Source organism: Thalassophryne amazonica, chromosome 17 (genome assembly GCF_902500255.1).
Source record: "Thalassophryne amazonica chromosome 17, fThaAma1.1, whole genome shotgun sequence".
Lineage (NCBI taxonomy): Eukaryota > Metazoa > Chordata > Actinopteri > Batrachoidiformes > Batrachoididae > Thalassophryne > Thalassophryne amazonica.
The window spans coordinates 10,651,396-10,669,774 of NC_047119.1; the positions used below are offsets into that span (position 1 = coordinate 10,651,396).

The following is an 18,379-nucleotide window of genomic DNA, read 5'->3' on the forward strand; positions in this document are numbered from 1 at the left end:
CAGGAAAAAATTGTGGCAGTCAGTAACGGTTACTTTTTTAGACCAAGCAGAGGGAAAAAATATGGAATCACTCAATTCTGAGGAAAAAATTATGGAATCATGAAAAACAAAAGAACGCTCCAACACATCACTAGTATTTTGTTGCACCACCTCTGGCTTTTATAACAGCTTGCAGTCTCTGAGGCATGGACTTAATGAGTGACAAAAAGTACTTTTCATTAATCTGGCTCCAACTTTCTCTGATTACTGTTGCCAGATCAGCTTTGCAGGTTGGAGCCTTGTCATGGACCATTTTCTTCAACTTCCACCAAAGATTTTCAATTGGATTAAGATCCGGACTATTTGCAGGCCATGACATTGACCCTATGTGTCTTTTTGCAAGGAATGTTTTCACAGTTTTTGCTCTATGGCAAGATGCATTATCATCTTGAAAAATGATTTCATCATCCCCAAACATCCTTTCAATTGATGGGTTAAGAAAAGTGTCCAAAATATCAACGTAAACTTGTGCATTTATTGATGATGTAATGACAGCCATCTCCCCAGTGCCTTTACCTGACATGCAGCCCCATATCATTAATGATTGTGGAAATTTACATGTTCTCTTCAGGGAGTCATCTTTATAAATCTCATTGGAACGGCACCAAACAAAAGTTCCAGCATCATCACCTTGCCCAATGCTGATTCATTCATCACTGAATATGACTTTCATCCAGTCATCCACAGTCCACGATTGCTTTTCCTTAGTCATTGTAACCTTGTTTTTTTCTGTTTAGGTGTTAATGATGGCTTTCGTTTAGCTTTTCTGTATGTAAATCCCATTTCCTTTAGGCGGTTTCTTACAGTTCGGTCACAGACTTTGACTCCAGTTTCCTCCCATTCGTTCCTCATTTGTTTTGTTGTGCATTTTCTATTTTTGAGACATATTGCTTTAAGTTTTCTGTCTTGACGCTTTGATGTCTTCCTTGGTCTACCAGTATGTTTGCCTTTAACAACCTTCCCATGATTGTATTTGGTCCAGAGTTTAGACACAGCTGACTGTGAACAACCAACATCTTTTGCAACATTGCGTGATGATTTACCCTCTTTTAAGAGTTTGATAATCCTCTCCTTTGTTTCAATTGACATCTCTCGTGTTGGAGCCATGATTCATGTCAGTCCACTTGGTGCAACAGCTCTCCAAGGTGTGATCACTCCTTTTTAGATACAGACTAACGAGCAGATCTGATTTGATGCAGGTGTTAGTTTTGGGGATGAAAATTTACAGGGTGATTCCATAATTTTTTCCTCAGAATTGAGTGAGTCCATATTTTTTCCCTCTGCTTGGTCTAAAAAAGTAACCGTTACTGACTACCACAATTTTTTTTCCTGATTTCTTATTGTGTTTCTTAAAGCCAGAAAGTTGCCATTTGAAATGACTTTAGTTTTGTGTCATGTCTGTGATCTGTTTTTTTCTACAAAATTAAATAACTGAATGAACATCCTCCGAGGCCGGTGATTCCATAATTATTGCCAGGGGTTGTAGATTGTAAGAAAGCATTTAAACATGCACATCTGTCTCTTTGAGCTCTAGAACATCTTGTCAAACAGTCGAAAATCTAAAGAGCTCATGAGCTGCCAGTCAAAGTTGACCATTGGATTGGAAGTTTTTAATTCATTTATTTTCTGTTGGAAAATCAATTTTTAATAACCTTTTACAGTTAACCATGGCCGGATATTTATGTTGACGATTTGCAAAAGTCCCAAAACATTCTGTGGCTGTGCTTGTGAAAACTGTCCTGCAATAAGCAAATTTTAACCCTGAATGATCTTGCTTTTTGGAGTACCTCTCACTCTATATGACACCCACAAACTTGTGACAAGAGAGGCTCAGGTTTATGTGATGGGTGATTATTGCTAGTTGAAGCCAACCTTTCCTGAAATGTATCATTTGTGTCATGCAAAGCTAGCCAAATTTCCTGACAGAACAGATGTTGCCCACAGGGTAAAGTGGATGACTTGGAATTCCTAAGAGTTATTATTTATTATGTTGTAAATTTCAATCCATTTTAAAAAAGGTCTTATTTAAATTCAGACTTTAGTGTTGTATTATTAATAGCATCTGTGCATCCCACTTATAAATTATGCAGAGATACAAGAGTTTTCTCTTACATCTGCAGAAAAAAAAAAAAAAAAGTATAATTATTGATGAACATCATTATTACTGTTACTTTAATACAAGCAAACTTTAATTTTTGAAAACACTTGGTAAACTGTATTAGCTTGCTGAAAAGCCCTTTAAACCCGCATCACCTCAATATAGTCTCAGGTTAAAACTATGTCTCATTTAACTGGATTTAAACCAATGTAAGGCATTTCACTGTTGGTTTATAGTAATACAAAGCCAACAATTCTATGTGTAATTCGAACCATTTGAAAACATATTTGGTGACATTTAAAAGCAGCTACAACAAGTTTGACTGTGGTGTGAAGCTGTTGGCGGCTCCAGTAAAGCAGAAAATGGCCAGATTGTCATGTTTGATAATTTACCAAGTTTACACATTTGTTTGACAAATAATTTGAAGTCATTACTTTTGACTATTGACTATCTCTATTTTATGATTGTAAGAAGAATGCATAGATATCACAGATACAAATACAGACATAAAAGGGACAGAGAAGATTTGGAAGGAAAAAAAAACAGGATGTGGGCACAGGCGCGTCAATCTGTTTCAGGGTTTTGGTTTCCGCCACGTTTCCACGGTGATGTTGTGACATTCTTCGACACATTTAAGGCATGCTTGCAGGAAAGGTTTTGCGTACATTTTCTCATACACCAGCATTGCACGCACTTTCTCACATGCACAGCCTGACACTCATTGAAACAGCTGGACTTCAACATGTGCATTTTTAGCTTTTCTCTGGATTTCACATTGTTACTTTTGTAGACTCTGACTATTATTTTCCACTGAGGTATTATCATACCTCCTGTGCTGGAAACACTGCGCATTTGTCTCTGAGAGGTCCTGCTATTCTTCAGTTAGCTCATCTGTTAGTGTTCTGTGTGTGTGGGTGACAAAGTCTGAGACAATTGCCTTAGAATGGCTAAAAATGGAATAAAATCCTTTGTGCACTTTTCTTAGGAAGTTGGTGTAAACGTATGTGCTAATGCACATACAGACCCTGCACTGACTGTATCCTTTGAATATCAATATCAAAAACAGTTCCTAGTTTATTCACTTGTCTTTTAATGTTTCAACAAGACATCTCCTTAAATGTTTCAGAACATTTGTTTTGAATCAGTTGGTGATGTATTGATGTCCAATTTCGCACAGCTCATGATGGTTTCATTTTGATCCAGACTTTGGAACAGTGTTTGAAACAGACTTTGAAATAACAGTGTATTTTGAGTTAGTGTTGCTAATCTGATGAAAGATTTTGCTCGTATCCCCAGCCACACATTCTATCCATCCATCCATTTTCTAAATCTGCTTATTTCATCTATTGTTTATGTTTCACTTTCTGTTGTATAATTTGAGTATTTGCCTACGTATTATTTGATGCTGTCTCGAGAATAATACTCGAAACAGGTTTCAAAATACTCAAGCAATGTTTTGAGTTAGTGTTGCTAAGTTGTGAACCTGAAGAGAAAGTTTGGCAGTGTGCCCTGGCAGATATTCTGTTCATCCATCCATTTTCTAAACCTCCTTATTTCAGTTAAGTGTCACTGGGGGCTGGTGCCTATCTCATCGTCATTGGGCGAGAAGCAGGGTACACCCTGGACAGGCCACCAGGGTTTTGCAGGGCGGACACATATAGACAGACAAACACATTCACACTCTCACTCACGCTGACAGTTAGTTTAAAGTTACCATTTCACCTAACCTTCTTTGGAAGTGAGATGAATCTGGAGTGCCCAGAGAGAACCCATGCAAACACGGGGAGAACATGCAAACTCCACACAGAACCGACCAGGTCGAAATCAACCCTGGGACCTTCTCTCTAAAGCAACAACTAACCACTAAGCCATCGTGCTGCCCCCACACATTCCATCTATTGTTTAATTCCAGGTGTAGTTTCCAGGTTTATGTTGTATATTTTGTCTAGTATTTGCCAAGTTAGTGTGCTTTATGTTTCTTTTTGTTATTGCTAATGTGGTAACTTTCTATCAAGTGTTCAGCAGGCAGACAAAATACATGAGTTTGAACCACATTTTTCATAATTCTCGACAATTTATCCAACATCTCCTAACTGCCAAAATTGTTAATTGATGCTTACAAAGGCAGATGGCTTTGCATTTGTTTGATATTGCATAGGCAAAACAACGACTTAGACTTGTTTTTGTTGTCATTCAGGAAAAAACATTACAGATACTGTCACAGGATGAAATGCATGAAATCGATGCACTGCAGAAATAGACAAAGCATACAGAATAAAAGTGTGTGAGAGTGATAAATAGGGTTCGAGAGAAAAAAAAACTATCAATTAACTGTCTCTGTATCTACACAACATACAATAGATACTTAAAGGACATGGGATATTGCACATATGAAGATGCTACAAGGATAAAGTTGCTACCAGATGCTACAGTGTATTCTTAGGTTCTATATTGCACAGTTCTTTCTATTGATTTGTATTTAACGCTCTTATGGTAGTTGGGTAAAAGCTGTGTCTGAATCTGCATGTTTTATACCTCAGGCTAGGGTACTGTCTACCTGAGGGCAGGAATGAAAACAGTTTGTTAAAGGGATGTGGAGTGCCCCTGATTATCATTCTTGCCCTGGACAAGCAACACTGTTCTGCCAGTTCACCAATGGTTGGCAGCATGGCCCTAATAATCTTTTCTGCTGCTCTCACAACCATCCCCAGTGCCTTCCTGTCTGCAAGACTGCTACTTTCATGCCAGAAAGAGATAATACTGGTTAAAATACTCTCTATTGTTCCTCTATAGAAGGTGAGGACAGCCAGGCTTATATGGGCACTCTGTAACCTGCGGAGAAAGTGCAAACACTGGTTGGCCTTTTTAACCAGAGAGGATATGTGCAGAGACCAGATGAGGTTGTCGGAGACATGACCCCCCCCCCCCCCAGGAATTTTGAGTGAAATTTGACCTTTTCCATTATTCTGGTGCATTAAAGTTCACCAGATGCAATAAGGTTTATCCTCAATATATGTTCATTTAATGTGGTGTGTTATAAGATTACAGCATTCACTGTTGTTGAGCTTTTATCTACACTAACTGTCTGGGATTGTCTAACCCACTCACTCAACTCCATTTTTTCCACTGGTACCAGTGTAGGGAATCAGGGTTGTGGTCTTTCTACTTACATGGCTACACTTTTGGTACATTATGACTTTATCTTGCAGACAGCAGAGAGAATATCAGATAAATGTTCAGTATAGTCAGTGTTTCATAAGATGACATTTGTTTTAAATGAGCCAATGATATTTTTCAAAGTACTTTGTGGGTGAATAGACCCTCACTTCTAATGGAAAGAGGAAACAGATACGAGTACTTAGTTACACCACACACACACACACACACACACACGCCACATGCTGTCTGGCTCAGCTAATCTCCTCTCCATCTGCTTGTACTTGGATCTACAATAGTCTGCTCCTGCTGTGTTTCTGCCTGCATGTGTTCCTCCATGAGACTGAAATAGCTTAAAATAATCAAAATTATTGACAGCAGACAGAGACCACATTAGGCCGGCAATCCCTCGGATTTGGAGTAAATTCAGTCTGCTCTGTCCTGTTCCAAGAAAATAAATGTTGCTTCCACCTTAGATGTGCACCTGTGACTGTGTGTTCGTCAGCACGGTGTTTGCATGATCACAAGTCCTCCTGTGCACAAGTGTGTCTGTTCATCTAGGTTTGTAGGACAAACTGTGTGTCTCGCCGATATGTCTTTCTGGTTATCACGGCGATGTTGAGGTTTCATGAGGGACCATGTCGAATATGTCAGTGTGTGGGGTTTTTTTTTATTATTCTTCAGGCACGACAGCAAGCCCAGATGAGGCACCAGATGGCTGCAGACAGTAAGAATGATTACTCCTCCTACCTGCAAAAGTTCAACCAGGAGCAGAACGAACATTACTTTACAGTTGTCCCCAACATATTCCAGGTAGGTACAACAACATACAGAACACTTTTTCAGCAAATACCTGTATGCCAGTAGAAAAATAATGTATAAATTAGGCCTGGGCACTTTGGCCTAAAAAATAAAATCTCAGATTTTTTCAGATAAAATTCAACTTTCGATTTTTTTCTGACCCCCCCCCCCACACACACTTTTTTTTAAAACTCAAAACAAGTTTTGCTTTTAGTTTATCAAAAATGGGCCATACTAAAATACGAAATGGGTGAAATGGGGACTGATAACCACGAAATGGGGGTAAAGGTAACGAAATGGAGCAGAGTGAACCAGACTGACTCCAAATAATTACTTTTATTAATTGTTTAGCTTTTGTTTTTTGTGAGATGTGCTCAGTCCTGTAGTAGGCACAGGTGCGCCAACTGGCGTTCGAGAGATGAAACTTCAATTAATGGGTTCCGTCTGCTCCATTTCGTTATGTTTTACCCCCATTTGATTATTATCAGTCCCATTTTGTCCCATTTAACTAAAAAACTTAATAAAAGTACTTATTGAATATTTGGAGTCAGTCTGCTCCATTTCGGTACGCTTAACCCCCGTTTCGTTATTATCAGTCTCCATTTCGCTCATTTGCTTAAAATATTAAATAAAAGTAATTAATTTAATCATATTTGGAGTCTATCTGGGTCAGTCGCCCACATTTCTGATATTAGCTCCATTTCGTATTTTAGTATAGCCGCACTTGGTCAAATGATATCCACCAGAGTAGCTGCTTTTTAGCGGGAGTTTGCACTCTTGTTCCCCTCGTAAGTGTGGCTTTCTCCCACACAGCTGGATGCCTCTGTTTTAGATGTTGGATAAGTTTATTGTGCGGTGCGTTTTGTTGCAGTGGGCTTTAGACAAACTTTGCAGCGTGCAGTCCTTGTTCCACATCTGTCGCAGCAATCCCAAACCACTGACGAAACTCGCTCTCCATTTGCGGTTAGCCCTGTTTGTTACTGTGTGAAGGAAACGGGACGGGGGGGAGCTACGGAAGGTCTTGGTGACCAAAAAGGTGCGCTGCAGGCAAGTAGTGAGAAAAAAAAACTAGAATTCTTTTTTTAATTGTCCGCAACAAAAAACCGAAGTAATAAATAAAATCGATAGCACCCAGGCCTAGTATAAATTACCATTTTTCTTTACATTACGTGGTGTTTTTGTTCACCTTGGCAAAAAAAAACAAAACAAAAACAATGTAACTTTGTGCTCGTGTACATATACTATTTTCTGAAATATGTGTGTTAAGTCAGTAAATTTCCATACGTTAAAAGATAGATTTTCTTCACTTTGTCAGATTTTCAGTATATCATCAAATAACCTAAGTTGCCTAAAAGGGACAATGCTTCGAGTAAGGTCTAGACCGTGCCCACCCCATGAGTAAGCACATTGACAAGTGTTTTTTTTTTTTTTCAGTTTTCCAGCCTATTAGGCATCTCTTTCCAGTTAGGTTTTATCAGGGTTTCCTCCTTTCAGATCACCCTCATCACTCTTATTATTAAAGTCTAGTAATTGATTTGGCTAGTATACTGTCTCGCTAAAACAAATAAAGTGTCCTTCCTTTTCCAGTAGATTTTGATGGGACTGCATATGCTTATTAGTGGTCTCTAAATTGTTCCAGAAACGACTAAAGGGTTGCAGGTTTTCACTCCTGTCAAATCTATAGCAGGTGAGTCTCTAATGTCCTCTTTCCTTCCTGGGATGTCAGTGAAAACTTGCACCCTCTCGGCCCTCTCTGCGCAAAGGTCACAGGAGGTTGGAGTCTATCCTGGAACACATTGGCAAGAGTTTAGGTACACTCTAGATCAGGGGTCCTTTACAATAGCTTCTCAGATTTTTGTCTCTCTAGCCAGGCAAGAGCTAGGAAACACCCAGACTTCATTAATAATCTGTGGAAACGTGCAGGGCAGGTCTTCAGGGGCAGGTTTGGTGGCCGCTACAGGCATCATTAAATTATGGAGTTTATTTGACTCAAGGGGCAAATGCAGGACGTTTTAGGAGAACTCTTTTAGGCATATTTGTCAAATCAAATCAATCAATTTCATTTCTATAGCGCCAAATCACAACAAACAGTTGCTCCAAGGCGCTTTATATTGTAAGGCAAGGCCATTCAATAATTACGGAAAAACCCCAACAGTCAAAACGACCCCTGTGGGCAAGCACTTGGCAACAGTGGGAAGGAAAAACTCCCTTTTAACAGGAGAAACCTCCAGCAGAACCAGGCTCAGGGAGGGGCAGTCTTCTGCTGGGACTGGTTGGGGCTGAGGGAGAGAACCAGGAAAAAGACATGCTGTGGAGGGGAGCAGAAGATCAGTCACTAATGATTAAATGCAGAGTGGTGCATACAGAGCAAAAAGAGAAAGAAACACTCAGTGCATCATGGTAACCCCCCCAGCAGTCTAAGTCTATAGCAGCATAACTAAGGGATGGTTCAGGGTCACCTGATCCAGCCCTAACTATAAGCTTTAGCAAAAAGGAAAGTTTTAAGCCTAATCTTAAAAGTAGAGAGGGTGTCTGTCTCCCTGATCTGAATTGGGAGCTGGTTCCACAGGAGAGGAGCCTGAAAGCTGAAGGCTCTGCCTCCCATTCTACTCTTACAAACCCTAGGAACTACAAGTAAGCCTGCGTACTACACAAAAGCCTTTGTGTCTTTAATCATTTTAAAAACTGTGTGCACAATTGCAAACTGAAAGTAAAGACAGATTTATAGCATGGTAGCAGAATGTCACATTCATTTGCACTTATTATTTATTTTGTGAATTCAAAGCTGTCTGCACCTGAAAGCTATCTCAGAGATGTTCTCAACACAGGGTCAAATCTAACAATACCACCGTCATTTTCACCATATCGGTTAAAAATGAGGGTGGAAATAAAAACTAATTTGTACGAGTCTGAGTTTGCATTATTTATATACTTTTTTCAGTTGTTGCTTTTGTTTTAAGAAGGGTCAGACATTTAAAGAGTCATTTAAAACGTGAAAGGTTCCTATGATTTTTGATTATTATAGTTCTTGATTGCAGGACTTACTGTAATGTTCTAAAGTCACTGGTTTCACCGTTTCATCATGTCAGTAAGCCTTGTATTATTTGTAGAAACTTCAAGACATGGAGGAGAGGAGAATTGAGAGGATTGGATTGTGCATGAAGACGTTTTCAGATGTGGATCGCCAGTGCTGCCCATAGTGGGGAAATGTTTAGATGGTATGACAAGAGCTGCTGAGTCCATCGAACCCAAAACTGTGAGTACACGCCACCAGTTGGTACTTAAGTCGGTTAGGTCTTTACCAACACCCCACACAAACTATTGGTCAAGTGTCCTGGAGGATTTAAATGCTTTTTTATGTCTTTGACTGAGGGGTTGAACACAATAATTATAAATATGTGGTAAATTCCCAGTTTTGTGCCAATGAATTTTGGGGGGCATTATGATTTCATCCTTTCCAGACATTCATTCTGGTCTCTGGGCGTCCATCTGTAAACTTTTCGTTTCCTGCGATAACTAAAGTGCACCTCTTTTGACTGAAACCGCTTCCTGGTGGTGCATTGAGGAGGCTAGAGGAAGGTTCCTTTTGAAAATGACGGTTGTACATCATCCATCGAGGCCGGTAGAGGAAAGATCTTTATTTTCGCACAGTAACAAACGAACGCTTCATCTCATTTCTTGGTGGAAACTAGGGGAAGGTTCCAATATATGTCTGTAGCCGGTGGTGATTTTTTTTTTTTTATTATTTCTGTACAATAACTAAAGAAAGCCATGTCTGATTGAAACTGTTTCTTTATGGTGAATTGGGGGTGCTACAGGAAAAGGGTGACCAAATGTCCAGTTTTCCCTGGAAATGTCCTGGTATCTCTGAGAAGTCAGTCTGAATTTTGTCTTTGATTATACATAGTAATTTGTAATATAACAATTTTCTATCAATACAGAGGAAGCATACGAGGTCTGTGAGAAAACTATCTGACCTTTTTATTTTTTCAAAAACTATATGGATTTGAATCGTGCACTTGCATCAGACAAGCTTGAACCTTCGTGCGCATGCGTGAGTTTTTCGGTTGCGTCATTCGCCTGAGGGCAGGCTTTGTGGGAGGAGTGGTCCAGCCCCCTCAGCGGATTTTCATTCTAAGCAAACAGCCGAGCTACTGCCACTTTGTTCCATGAAATTTTTTTCAGAAACTCTGCCAGACAGCCAGCTGGAAACCATTTGGAAGATTCAGGTGGCTTTCGGCGAAGATTGTATTGGTATCACATGGATTAAGGACCATTAAAACTGGATTAAAAATGGCCCACAGCGCCGGTGGGCACACCGCGCCCCGAGCGGCCATCGACAGGCTGAAACAAGCAGATCACTAACAAATTTAAGGCTCTGTTGATGCAGGACGTCGTGTGACTAGCAGAGAAGTTTCATAAGAGGTCGGGATCAGCATTTTATCGGCACATTCCACTGTTAAATGAGATTTTGTAATGAAAGACGTGCGGCCGGATTCGCGCGTCGGGACGCAGCCGCTCATGGCGCGGCGGGACAAAAAACACCTCCGTGTTGGAAACCATTCGTAAGATTCAGACGGCTTTCGATGGTTTTTCTGTCAGTTGGACAGAACATGTTCCAACTTGTCCTGTGAGACTTCCAACACGGAGGTGTTGTTTGTCCACCGGCTGTGAGCGGCTGCGTGCCGACGCGCGAATCCGTCCGCACGTCTTTCATTACAAAATCTCCTTTAACAGTGGAATGTGCCGATAAAGTGCTGATCCCGACCTCTTATGAAACTTCTCTGCTAGTCACACGACGTCCTGCAGCAACAGAGCCTTAAATTTGTTAGTGATCTCCTCGTTTAGCCTGTCGATGGCCGCTCAGGGCGCAGTGCGCCCTCTGGCACTGTGGGCCGTTTTTAATCCAGTTTTAATGGTCCTTAATCCGTGTGATACCGATACAAAATTCCCCGAAAGCCACCTGAATCTTCCAAATGGTTTCCAGCTGGCTGTCTGGCAGAGTTTCTGAAAAATTTTCATGGAACAAAGTGGCAGTTGCTCCGCCATTCCTAAACAATAAAAATCCGCCGAGGGGAGTGGACCAGTGCTCACTCAAAGCCTGCCCACAGGCGAATGACGCAACCGATAGGCGTGAAAAAACTCACGCATGCGCACGAAGGTTCAAGCTTGTCTGATGCAAGTGCACGATTCAAATCCATATAGTTTTTGAAAAAAATAAAAAAGGTGGGATACTTTTCTAACAGACCTCGTACTTTACATGTATTGAAATTATAAGGCATCTTTGGGTAAACTTCGAGTATCCCATTGCCGGACTGAGTGTCCTGGTTTTTCGGTAGTCAAAATATGGTCACCTTACACAGGAAGGTTCCGTTAAAAATGGCCGTCATGTGTTATTCACTATGGCTACTATAGACGCCATCTTGATTTTCATTTCTGTACAATAACTAAAGAACATCTGGTCTGATACAAATCAGACCAGATGAATTTGTGGTGAATTGGGGGAGGCAAAATTATAGTTCCTTTAAAAACGGGGTTTGTCCGTCATCTAGTATGGCTGTGGTGGGTGGGAGCTTGATTTTTGTTTCTGTACAACAACTAAAGGACACCTTATGAGGTTGAAACCATTTGGTGGTGGTGTATTGGGGGATGCTAGAAAAGGGATCCTTTGAAAAATGTGTCAGTATGCCACATACATAGATTGTAAAGCAGCAATCTTTTGCTATACATATACAGTATATTTCACCATCTTTAAAGCACCAGTCTTTCACTATAGAATAATTTTCAGACTTCATTATTACCGCTAGTATAAAATCACACACAAGCTAAACATATGCGCCGTGGCATGTGCCACACTTTCCATTGCTTTCTTTTGCATATTGGAATTGGAAACCACATTTGCATCCAACACAAAGTGAGCAGTGTGCAATGCTATGAGGTCACGTGTTGGCTGCCTCAAATATGACCCAAAAAAAGAAAGTGACTATTCTCTGGGATTGTTTATGTGTGTTTGTCTAGCTGTGTTCATAGCCTGGCTCCAGGATGATGACTTGTGTCCGTGAGTCACGTGCGTCTCCGTGAACTTGTAAACAGTTCACAATGCCAAAGGTTTGACCCCTGATTTGAGCTATGAACAGATCCTCCTTCCTTATCAGCTCAGATAGATACACCGGACTTGATTATTAATGTTGTCCTTAAGCAAGCTGTTTCCTGAGCTGAGTGTTTTTGTCATAGCTTTTTCCTGACAGATTCAGGTCTTTCGCCTTCTCATCTGTGGCCCATAAATGCAACAGCATCCCTTTCACTATAAGTTAGCACTGCAGGGTCTCTTTTCCGCTTGCACTGAAAGCCGTACATCCTCTTGCAATATTCCATTCTGGTTTTAAGAGTGAGACTTAGTACCAAAAATAGAATCCATCTAATCTGGATTCAGTGAATAAAAGTTGGGTGATTTCTACAAGGGGTAGAAGTAATAAAAAATGAAATGGTTTAAAAATGGCAGGGATGAAAAGGCGTGAAATAAAAAGTTAAGTGATAAATTATCAGATGTTTTGATGAATTTAAAGCTGTTATTGTTATGGATTTGTTGTAATAATGAACCCAAGTATGCAGACAGGTAAAACTCAAGGGATTTGTCAAAATCAAGTGATTTATTGGCAGAGCCAGATGGAAACAGTTCAACAGTATGTGAGGTAACTGGTGCACAAAAAAAGAGTATCCAAAACAGTGGTGCAAATGACAGAGAGACTTCAGGGAAAACCAACGAACACGAACTAGGAAAAGTTTAACGAGCACAGAGATTATACAGAGACCACAAAAATACTCACATAAGACGCGCGGAGCAGACGAAGGGAATGAACTGGGAAAGGACAAATGAACAGATGTGGGTTTAAATACAGAAATGGCTAACGATGACAGGTGCACAAAACAAGAACCGGAACATAAGCCACACGTGAAAATAAACGAACAAAAGGTGACAAAGTACTAATCTGACATTAACCAGTGATGAATAATACAATGGACAACAAAGGGTGAGTAGAAAATAAATCATCACCATAATTAAGCATAACTGCAGAAGATGAGAAATCTAAACGTAACACTCGAAAGTGAACAAAATGCAACGGTGTAGAAACCAATGTGAAAACTAAGAACGAAATCTGGAGGTGATCAGAACACAAACAACAAACAGAACAAAGCTATGACAAAAACCTAAATCCAGAACAACAGCAGAAATACGACGTAGAACTCAGACTACACAGAATTAATAAAAAGACACAGTGACACGGACCCGGGACAGGACAAGGACACAGACAGATAGCTGACACAGGCATGGGACTTATTCGTACACACCCACAGCGCGCACACACCCACAGCTCGCACACACACACGCGACAACAGATCATAACACAAAACCATACAGGAATTGAAAACCAAACAAACACGGACAGATGGGCGTACCCAGTTATGATAAAGAGAGAGGTTTTAATAACCCCCCCCCCCCCACACACACACACACACAGACACACACAAACAAAGTTTGGGGGGTTAATAAGGATCACCCTGTCTGTCCATCTGTCTATGTAGCTTTTGATTTACATTTTGGGCAAAAATTACAAAAAAGACTGGCTATAAATAATAAACATAATTTTTTATATACTACACATGCATTTTCATGATGTCCAGTTTTATCATTTAATTTTGTTATTTCCTCCCATAGTAGATTTCTGTAGGTTTTGACTTTATAAAGCGACTCCATAGAAGGTTACATGGTACACTATAGTACTATGAAATGGACAAAACTGTACCATTTTGGTCAACTGCTTTCTTGGGCTAATAATTTCAGGTTTATTTCAGATTAACTCATATTACATTTGGAGAGCATTTCTACAGATTCAGACATCTCTCATGTAACTTTATACCTTTCAGAGTTACCAAACCACAATTGGGTGCTTTAAATCTCCAGACTGACTGATGAGCTCAGATTGAGTGAATCAGAGATTCAGTGGTCATCAAGCTGTCACTGATTGGTTTCATCACTGTGACCCATTAGGACTCGAAGCAGGTGGTGGAGTCATACAAGTCGGGGTTCGAGCCCCCAGGTGATGTTGAATTTGAGGACTACGGCCAGGCCATGAAGAGGACGACGTCTGACACCAGCCTGTCCAACTCCAAAGAGGGAAAGGAGAAGCCAGCCGGAAAGAGCAAGGGCAAACTCTGGCCTTTCATTAAGAACAAGAACAAGGTAACACATCAAATTTCGAGTTTCAGAGTTACATTCACACTCGATTATACCACAGAGAAACGCCTCGCTGGTTTTATCGGAGCAATTCCTCATTGGGTTTTTCATTCACTAAGCGTTTCTCCATCTAGAGGTTAAATTATGCTTGAAGTTTTTTTTTGAGGGGGGAGCGGACGATGTTGGAACTGTAGAGTTATATTCTCAGTGTTTCATTTTTAGTAACTTTTACAGCTATACGGCTTTGTATTTTGTGAGTTATTTTTTGTTTAAGATTTTGCAAAACCTTTGTTGAATTCTTAAGACATTTCTTGCTAGTTGGCTGTTATTATCTTCTGTTGGTATTATTTGCCACCTGTGTTCTTCTCCCCTTGCTGGTCATTGCCCTCATCAATTTAAAGCCACCCCTCTGTGAAGTTAACACACTAATGCATCTTTACCGTCACTCTATGGACCCACTCAACTGACAGATATTAACTTGCTCCTGGATGTAAAATTAACAGTTCACCATTTTTCACTGACTGGTGATCTTGAAGAGCCTCCTACAGTCTCCTGCTTCTGAGCAACAAAGCTGATCTCTGACTCTCACGCGGACTGGTGATGCTGTTGTTACTGAATCAGAGGAGTGTGTGAGAGTAGTTGGAGAAAGTGACTTCATGTGTGTGTGTGTGTGTGTGTGTGTGTGTGTGTGTGTGTGTGTGTGCACACAATGAGGAACCCCTGCATCTTCTATATTTAAACATACATCTGGCATAAACAATAATTATTTATAAGAGTGTGATCCTGTTATTTGTCTCTGTAAAGAGTTGGCAGCAGACAGCCGTACAGAAATATTTACACTTTATATGCACACATGCATACACAGTAGGCATAGGCGGTACACCAATGTCATAGTCATCACTGGTGTGGTAGTGCATCACCATATGGAGTCTGAAATATCATCAACACTGAGGCATCATCACTGTAATTATACACAATTCATCCATCCATTTTCTAAACCGACTTAATGTGGTTAAGGGTCGCGGGCCGGCTGGAGCCCGCCCCAGTGGTCATTGGGTGAAAGGCGGGGTACACCCTGTACAGGCCACTAGTTTATCACAGGGCCTAATTATAAAAAAAAGGCTATTAAAAAAATGAATGATTTTATTTTTTGAAATGATGGCAACAAAAAATTACCCTGACAAAATCAGGAAAAATAACATCAAATATCCATTAAAGCACTGAGACTATGATGTTCACAGCTGTTTTTCCCTGTTGTGTCGCACTCCACATGTGAGTTAAAACAAATGCTAAATCCTATTCTTGTCAATGTTATTGGCTATAAAGTAATTTTCACCTGAAGAGGTAATTTAAAAGTCATGTAAATATGGTTAAACTCTGTTTCTGTTGTGTGAAACAGCGGGCCTTTGCACTGCAGTCTTTTAAGCCGTAACGATCTTCAATTAGACACAGCCATGGATTTTAACTAAGAACAGATTCAAAATAAAAATAAAAGACATGCCCAAAAAGGGTAATAACTATTAAGGGTGTCATATTGTGCAATATAAGATTTGATCTACCGTTTGCATTTTCATGTGTTTACTGTTTAAAATCTCAAAAAGTACCACAATTCTGTTTTCACAGATGTTGTCCCGCTGCTTTCATCGTTTAACCCTGACATCACCATTTTCCCTGCTAAATATATTTCTAAAAGGTGTTATTGGCTTGAAATGTTTACCAGATGTTGGTAACAACCCCAGTAATCCACACATACAGAAATCAAACCATTGATGTTCATAAATTAAGTTCTTTTGAATCATGTGAAATAACACAGGAAAAAAGTTTTCAACACCTGAAGCTGAAGGTGCAAAAAGACATGAAAAGTCAAGACACCAGCTGAAATACTGTATATCAGTAATTAAAAAGCAATCCTGCCCCTTGGCAGTGCAAATTAATATCAGCTGGGTATCAGCCTATAAAAAGCTGCCTCATTACCAAGGTGTCATGATGGTGTCTCATGATGGGTAAAGTTGGTAATGACAGCTTCAAGATGCCTTTCATATGGAGCAACTACCCATGTCTTCTTCTACCTCCCTTTCTTCAGGTGTTAAATACTTTTTCCTGTGTCATTTCACATTATTAAACATAATTTACGGACATCTATGGTTTGATTTCTGCATGTGTTGATTACTTAGGTTGTTACATCTGTTGAAAATTTCAAGTCAATAGCACCCTTAGAAATATGTTTAGTGAGAACAATGGTGACACGTTCAATACTTATTTTACCCGCTGTGTGTGTGTTGTGAGAGACAGGGCATGCTAGCACGTACCTTCGGCTGCTCCCTTGTTTTCACGCGATCCAAGGTGGATCTGCATGTTGATTTGGCACAAGTTTTTGTGCCGGATGCCCTTCTTGACACAACTCCACATTACATGGAGAAATATGGCAGGGGTGGGGTCTTGTGGGAAATAAGTAGTACTGTAATTAGGGGTGTCACTGTATGTAGAAGTCACAATTCAGTTCATATTTGTCTTTCGACATCACGGTTCTGTACAAGTTTGGTTTTTACATACAGTCGGTTAAATCAGTGAGCAGCAGAGAGCTGCTGTAAGACTGTAAATGTTAACTAGCTTTTTTCATTAAATGTTTAGGAATTTGATTACATCTCTTCTCACATTTGGAAGACTTTACTGTGCAGCACGTTGTGTTTTTTTTCCCCTGTCACACAACATGTCTGGCCAGACTGATATTTTATCCATTTTAAGTTTGTTTTATTATTGCACAAATGACGGCATCTCATAAAACCTCAATGTGCAGATTTGAAATCATGTCATCTGTGAAATTTGTCAATGGTTGGCATTTGTTGGTGGTGTTTTCTGTAAAAAAAAAAAAAATACTCGAATGCGAATTAATCTCATACAATGTGTATCAATACGCTTTTTCTTTTAGTTTCATATTTCAGAAGAAAAAGGTAAATTATCGAATTCTGTTTATGCTTCCAAAATTTCTGGGTTAAATAATCCAGTCATTTGCTTCATCTGGTTGTTTCCCTCTGTGATTCGGACACAACAGGCTGAGGTGGATGACCATGCCTCCTGCATTGACCCCCGCCTCACACACACAGAACATGAAACTAGAGTGACACACAGTCTGTGAAAATAAGATAAGATATGTGTGTTTAATCACACTGTGCAGACTTGTACCATGTATTCTGCGTACAGTTCTGTGCATCGATCTGTCACGTGTGTACCGTACGGTTCAATGCAAATATATGTATTGTGACACCCCAACCATAATATGATATGGTCATTATGCAAAAAGTGTGAAATAGTTTTAATTTTAGACTATATTGCACACCCCAAATGCAGAGTAATCACAGAGGGAGCGTTATTTACACCTTCAAGACTGGTGTAACATGATTGATATTTCAGAATATCAGTGTTGTCACCTCAGCTCCTTCTTCATGAATCCGGCTGGTCTTCCTCAGTGCTCTTAGTTAATTTAGAAATCTTTACAATTTTGAAAGTGGAGTATCTGATTCACTTGCCCCTGCTTATTCATTGTGCAGTATTAGAACTCATTTTCTAATTCTTAATCATCTGGTTTATGAAATATGCAGTCAGATGTTTTCGGGCTCCGATAGGCAATTAGATGCCTTTGATCATGACCTCAGATTCAGGTTTATTTGGGGTTGTGGTGAACTTCCCGGTTTTGCTGGCATGTGATGGCAACAGGGCATTGGGGGGGTCCAAATCTGAAGCGTGCATGCGCCTTGACTGAAACTCTCTGCTTTGTTGCAGCTGCTTGCTTCTTAATTTTCCTACTCACTCTGGTTTTCTTCTTTTTTGTTTATTCTATATGTTTGACATTTCTTCCATAATCTGATATGCTGAGTTTGACATCTCTTTGGTTGTCTTTTATGTTCCGTTTGGGTTTCCGTTGTGTGTTTTAATTTTTTTTTTATATTTGTAGGAGGCTTATTTATTTCATTTTGTGTTCCCTCCTCCTTTCCTCCTTTGTCTTATTTTGTTGGATTCTCGCCCCTCTTCTTCTTCTTCTTCTTCGTCCG

General features: G+C 39.9%; 2 protein-coding genes across 3 annotated transcripts in view; both read left to right on the plus strand.

Annotated features, from left to right (window-relative positions):
• The window catches only part of LOC117529995 (formin-binding protein 1-like), a 161,800-nt gene that overhangs the window by 108,836 nt on the left and 34,585 nt on the right, over positions 1–18,379 (plus strand). The gene's annotated exons all lie outside the window — the stretch shown is intronic.
• LOC117529994 (formin-binding protein 1-like) lies at positions 9,287–18,374 on the plus strand. 2 transcript variants are annotated; one of them, XM_034192917.1, is made up of 3 exons: positions 9,287–9,350; positions 14,145–14,336; positions 18,111–18,374. In XM_034192917.1, the coding sequence occupies exons 1-3, from the start codon at positions 9,315–9,317 to the stop codon at positions 18,123–18,125; spliced, it is 243 nt and encodes an 80-aa protein (XP_034048808.1). In that variant the 5' UTR covers positions 9,287–9,314; the 3' UTR covers positions 18,126–18,374. The 2 variants fall into 2 exon arrangements, with proteins under 2 accessions (XP_034048808.1, XP_034048807.1); XM_034192916.1 differs by lacking the exon at positions 18,111–18,374 and adding an exon at positions 14,732–14,891.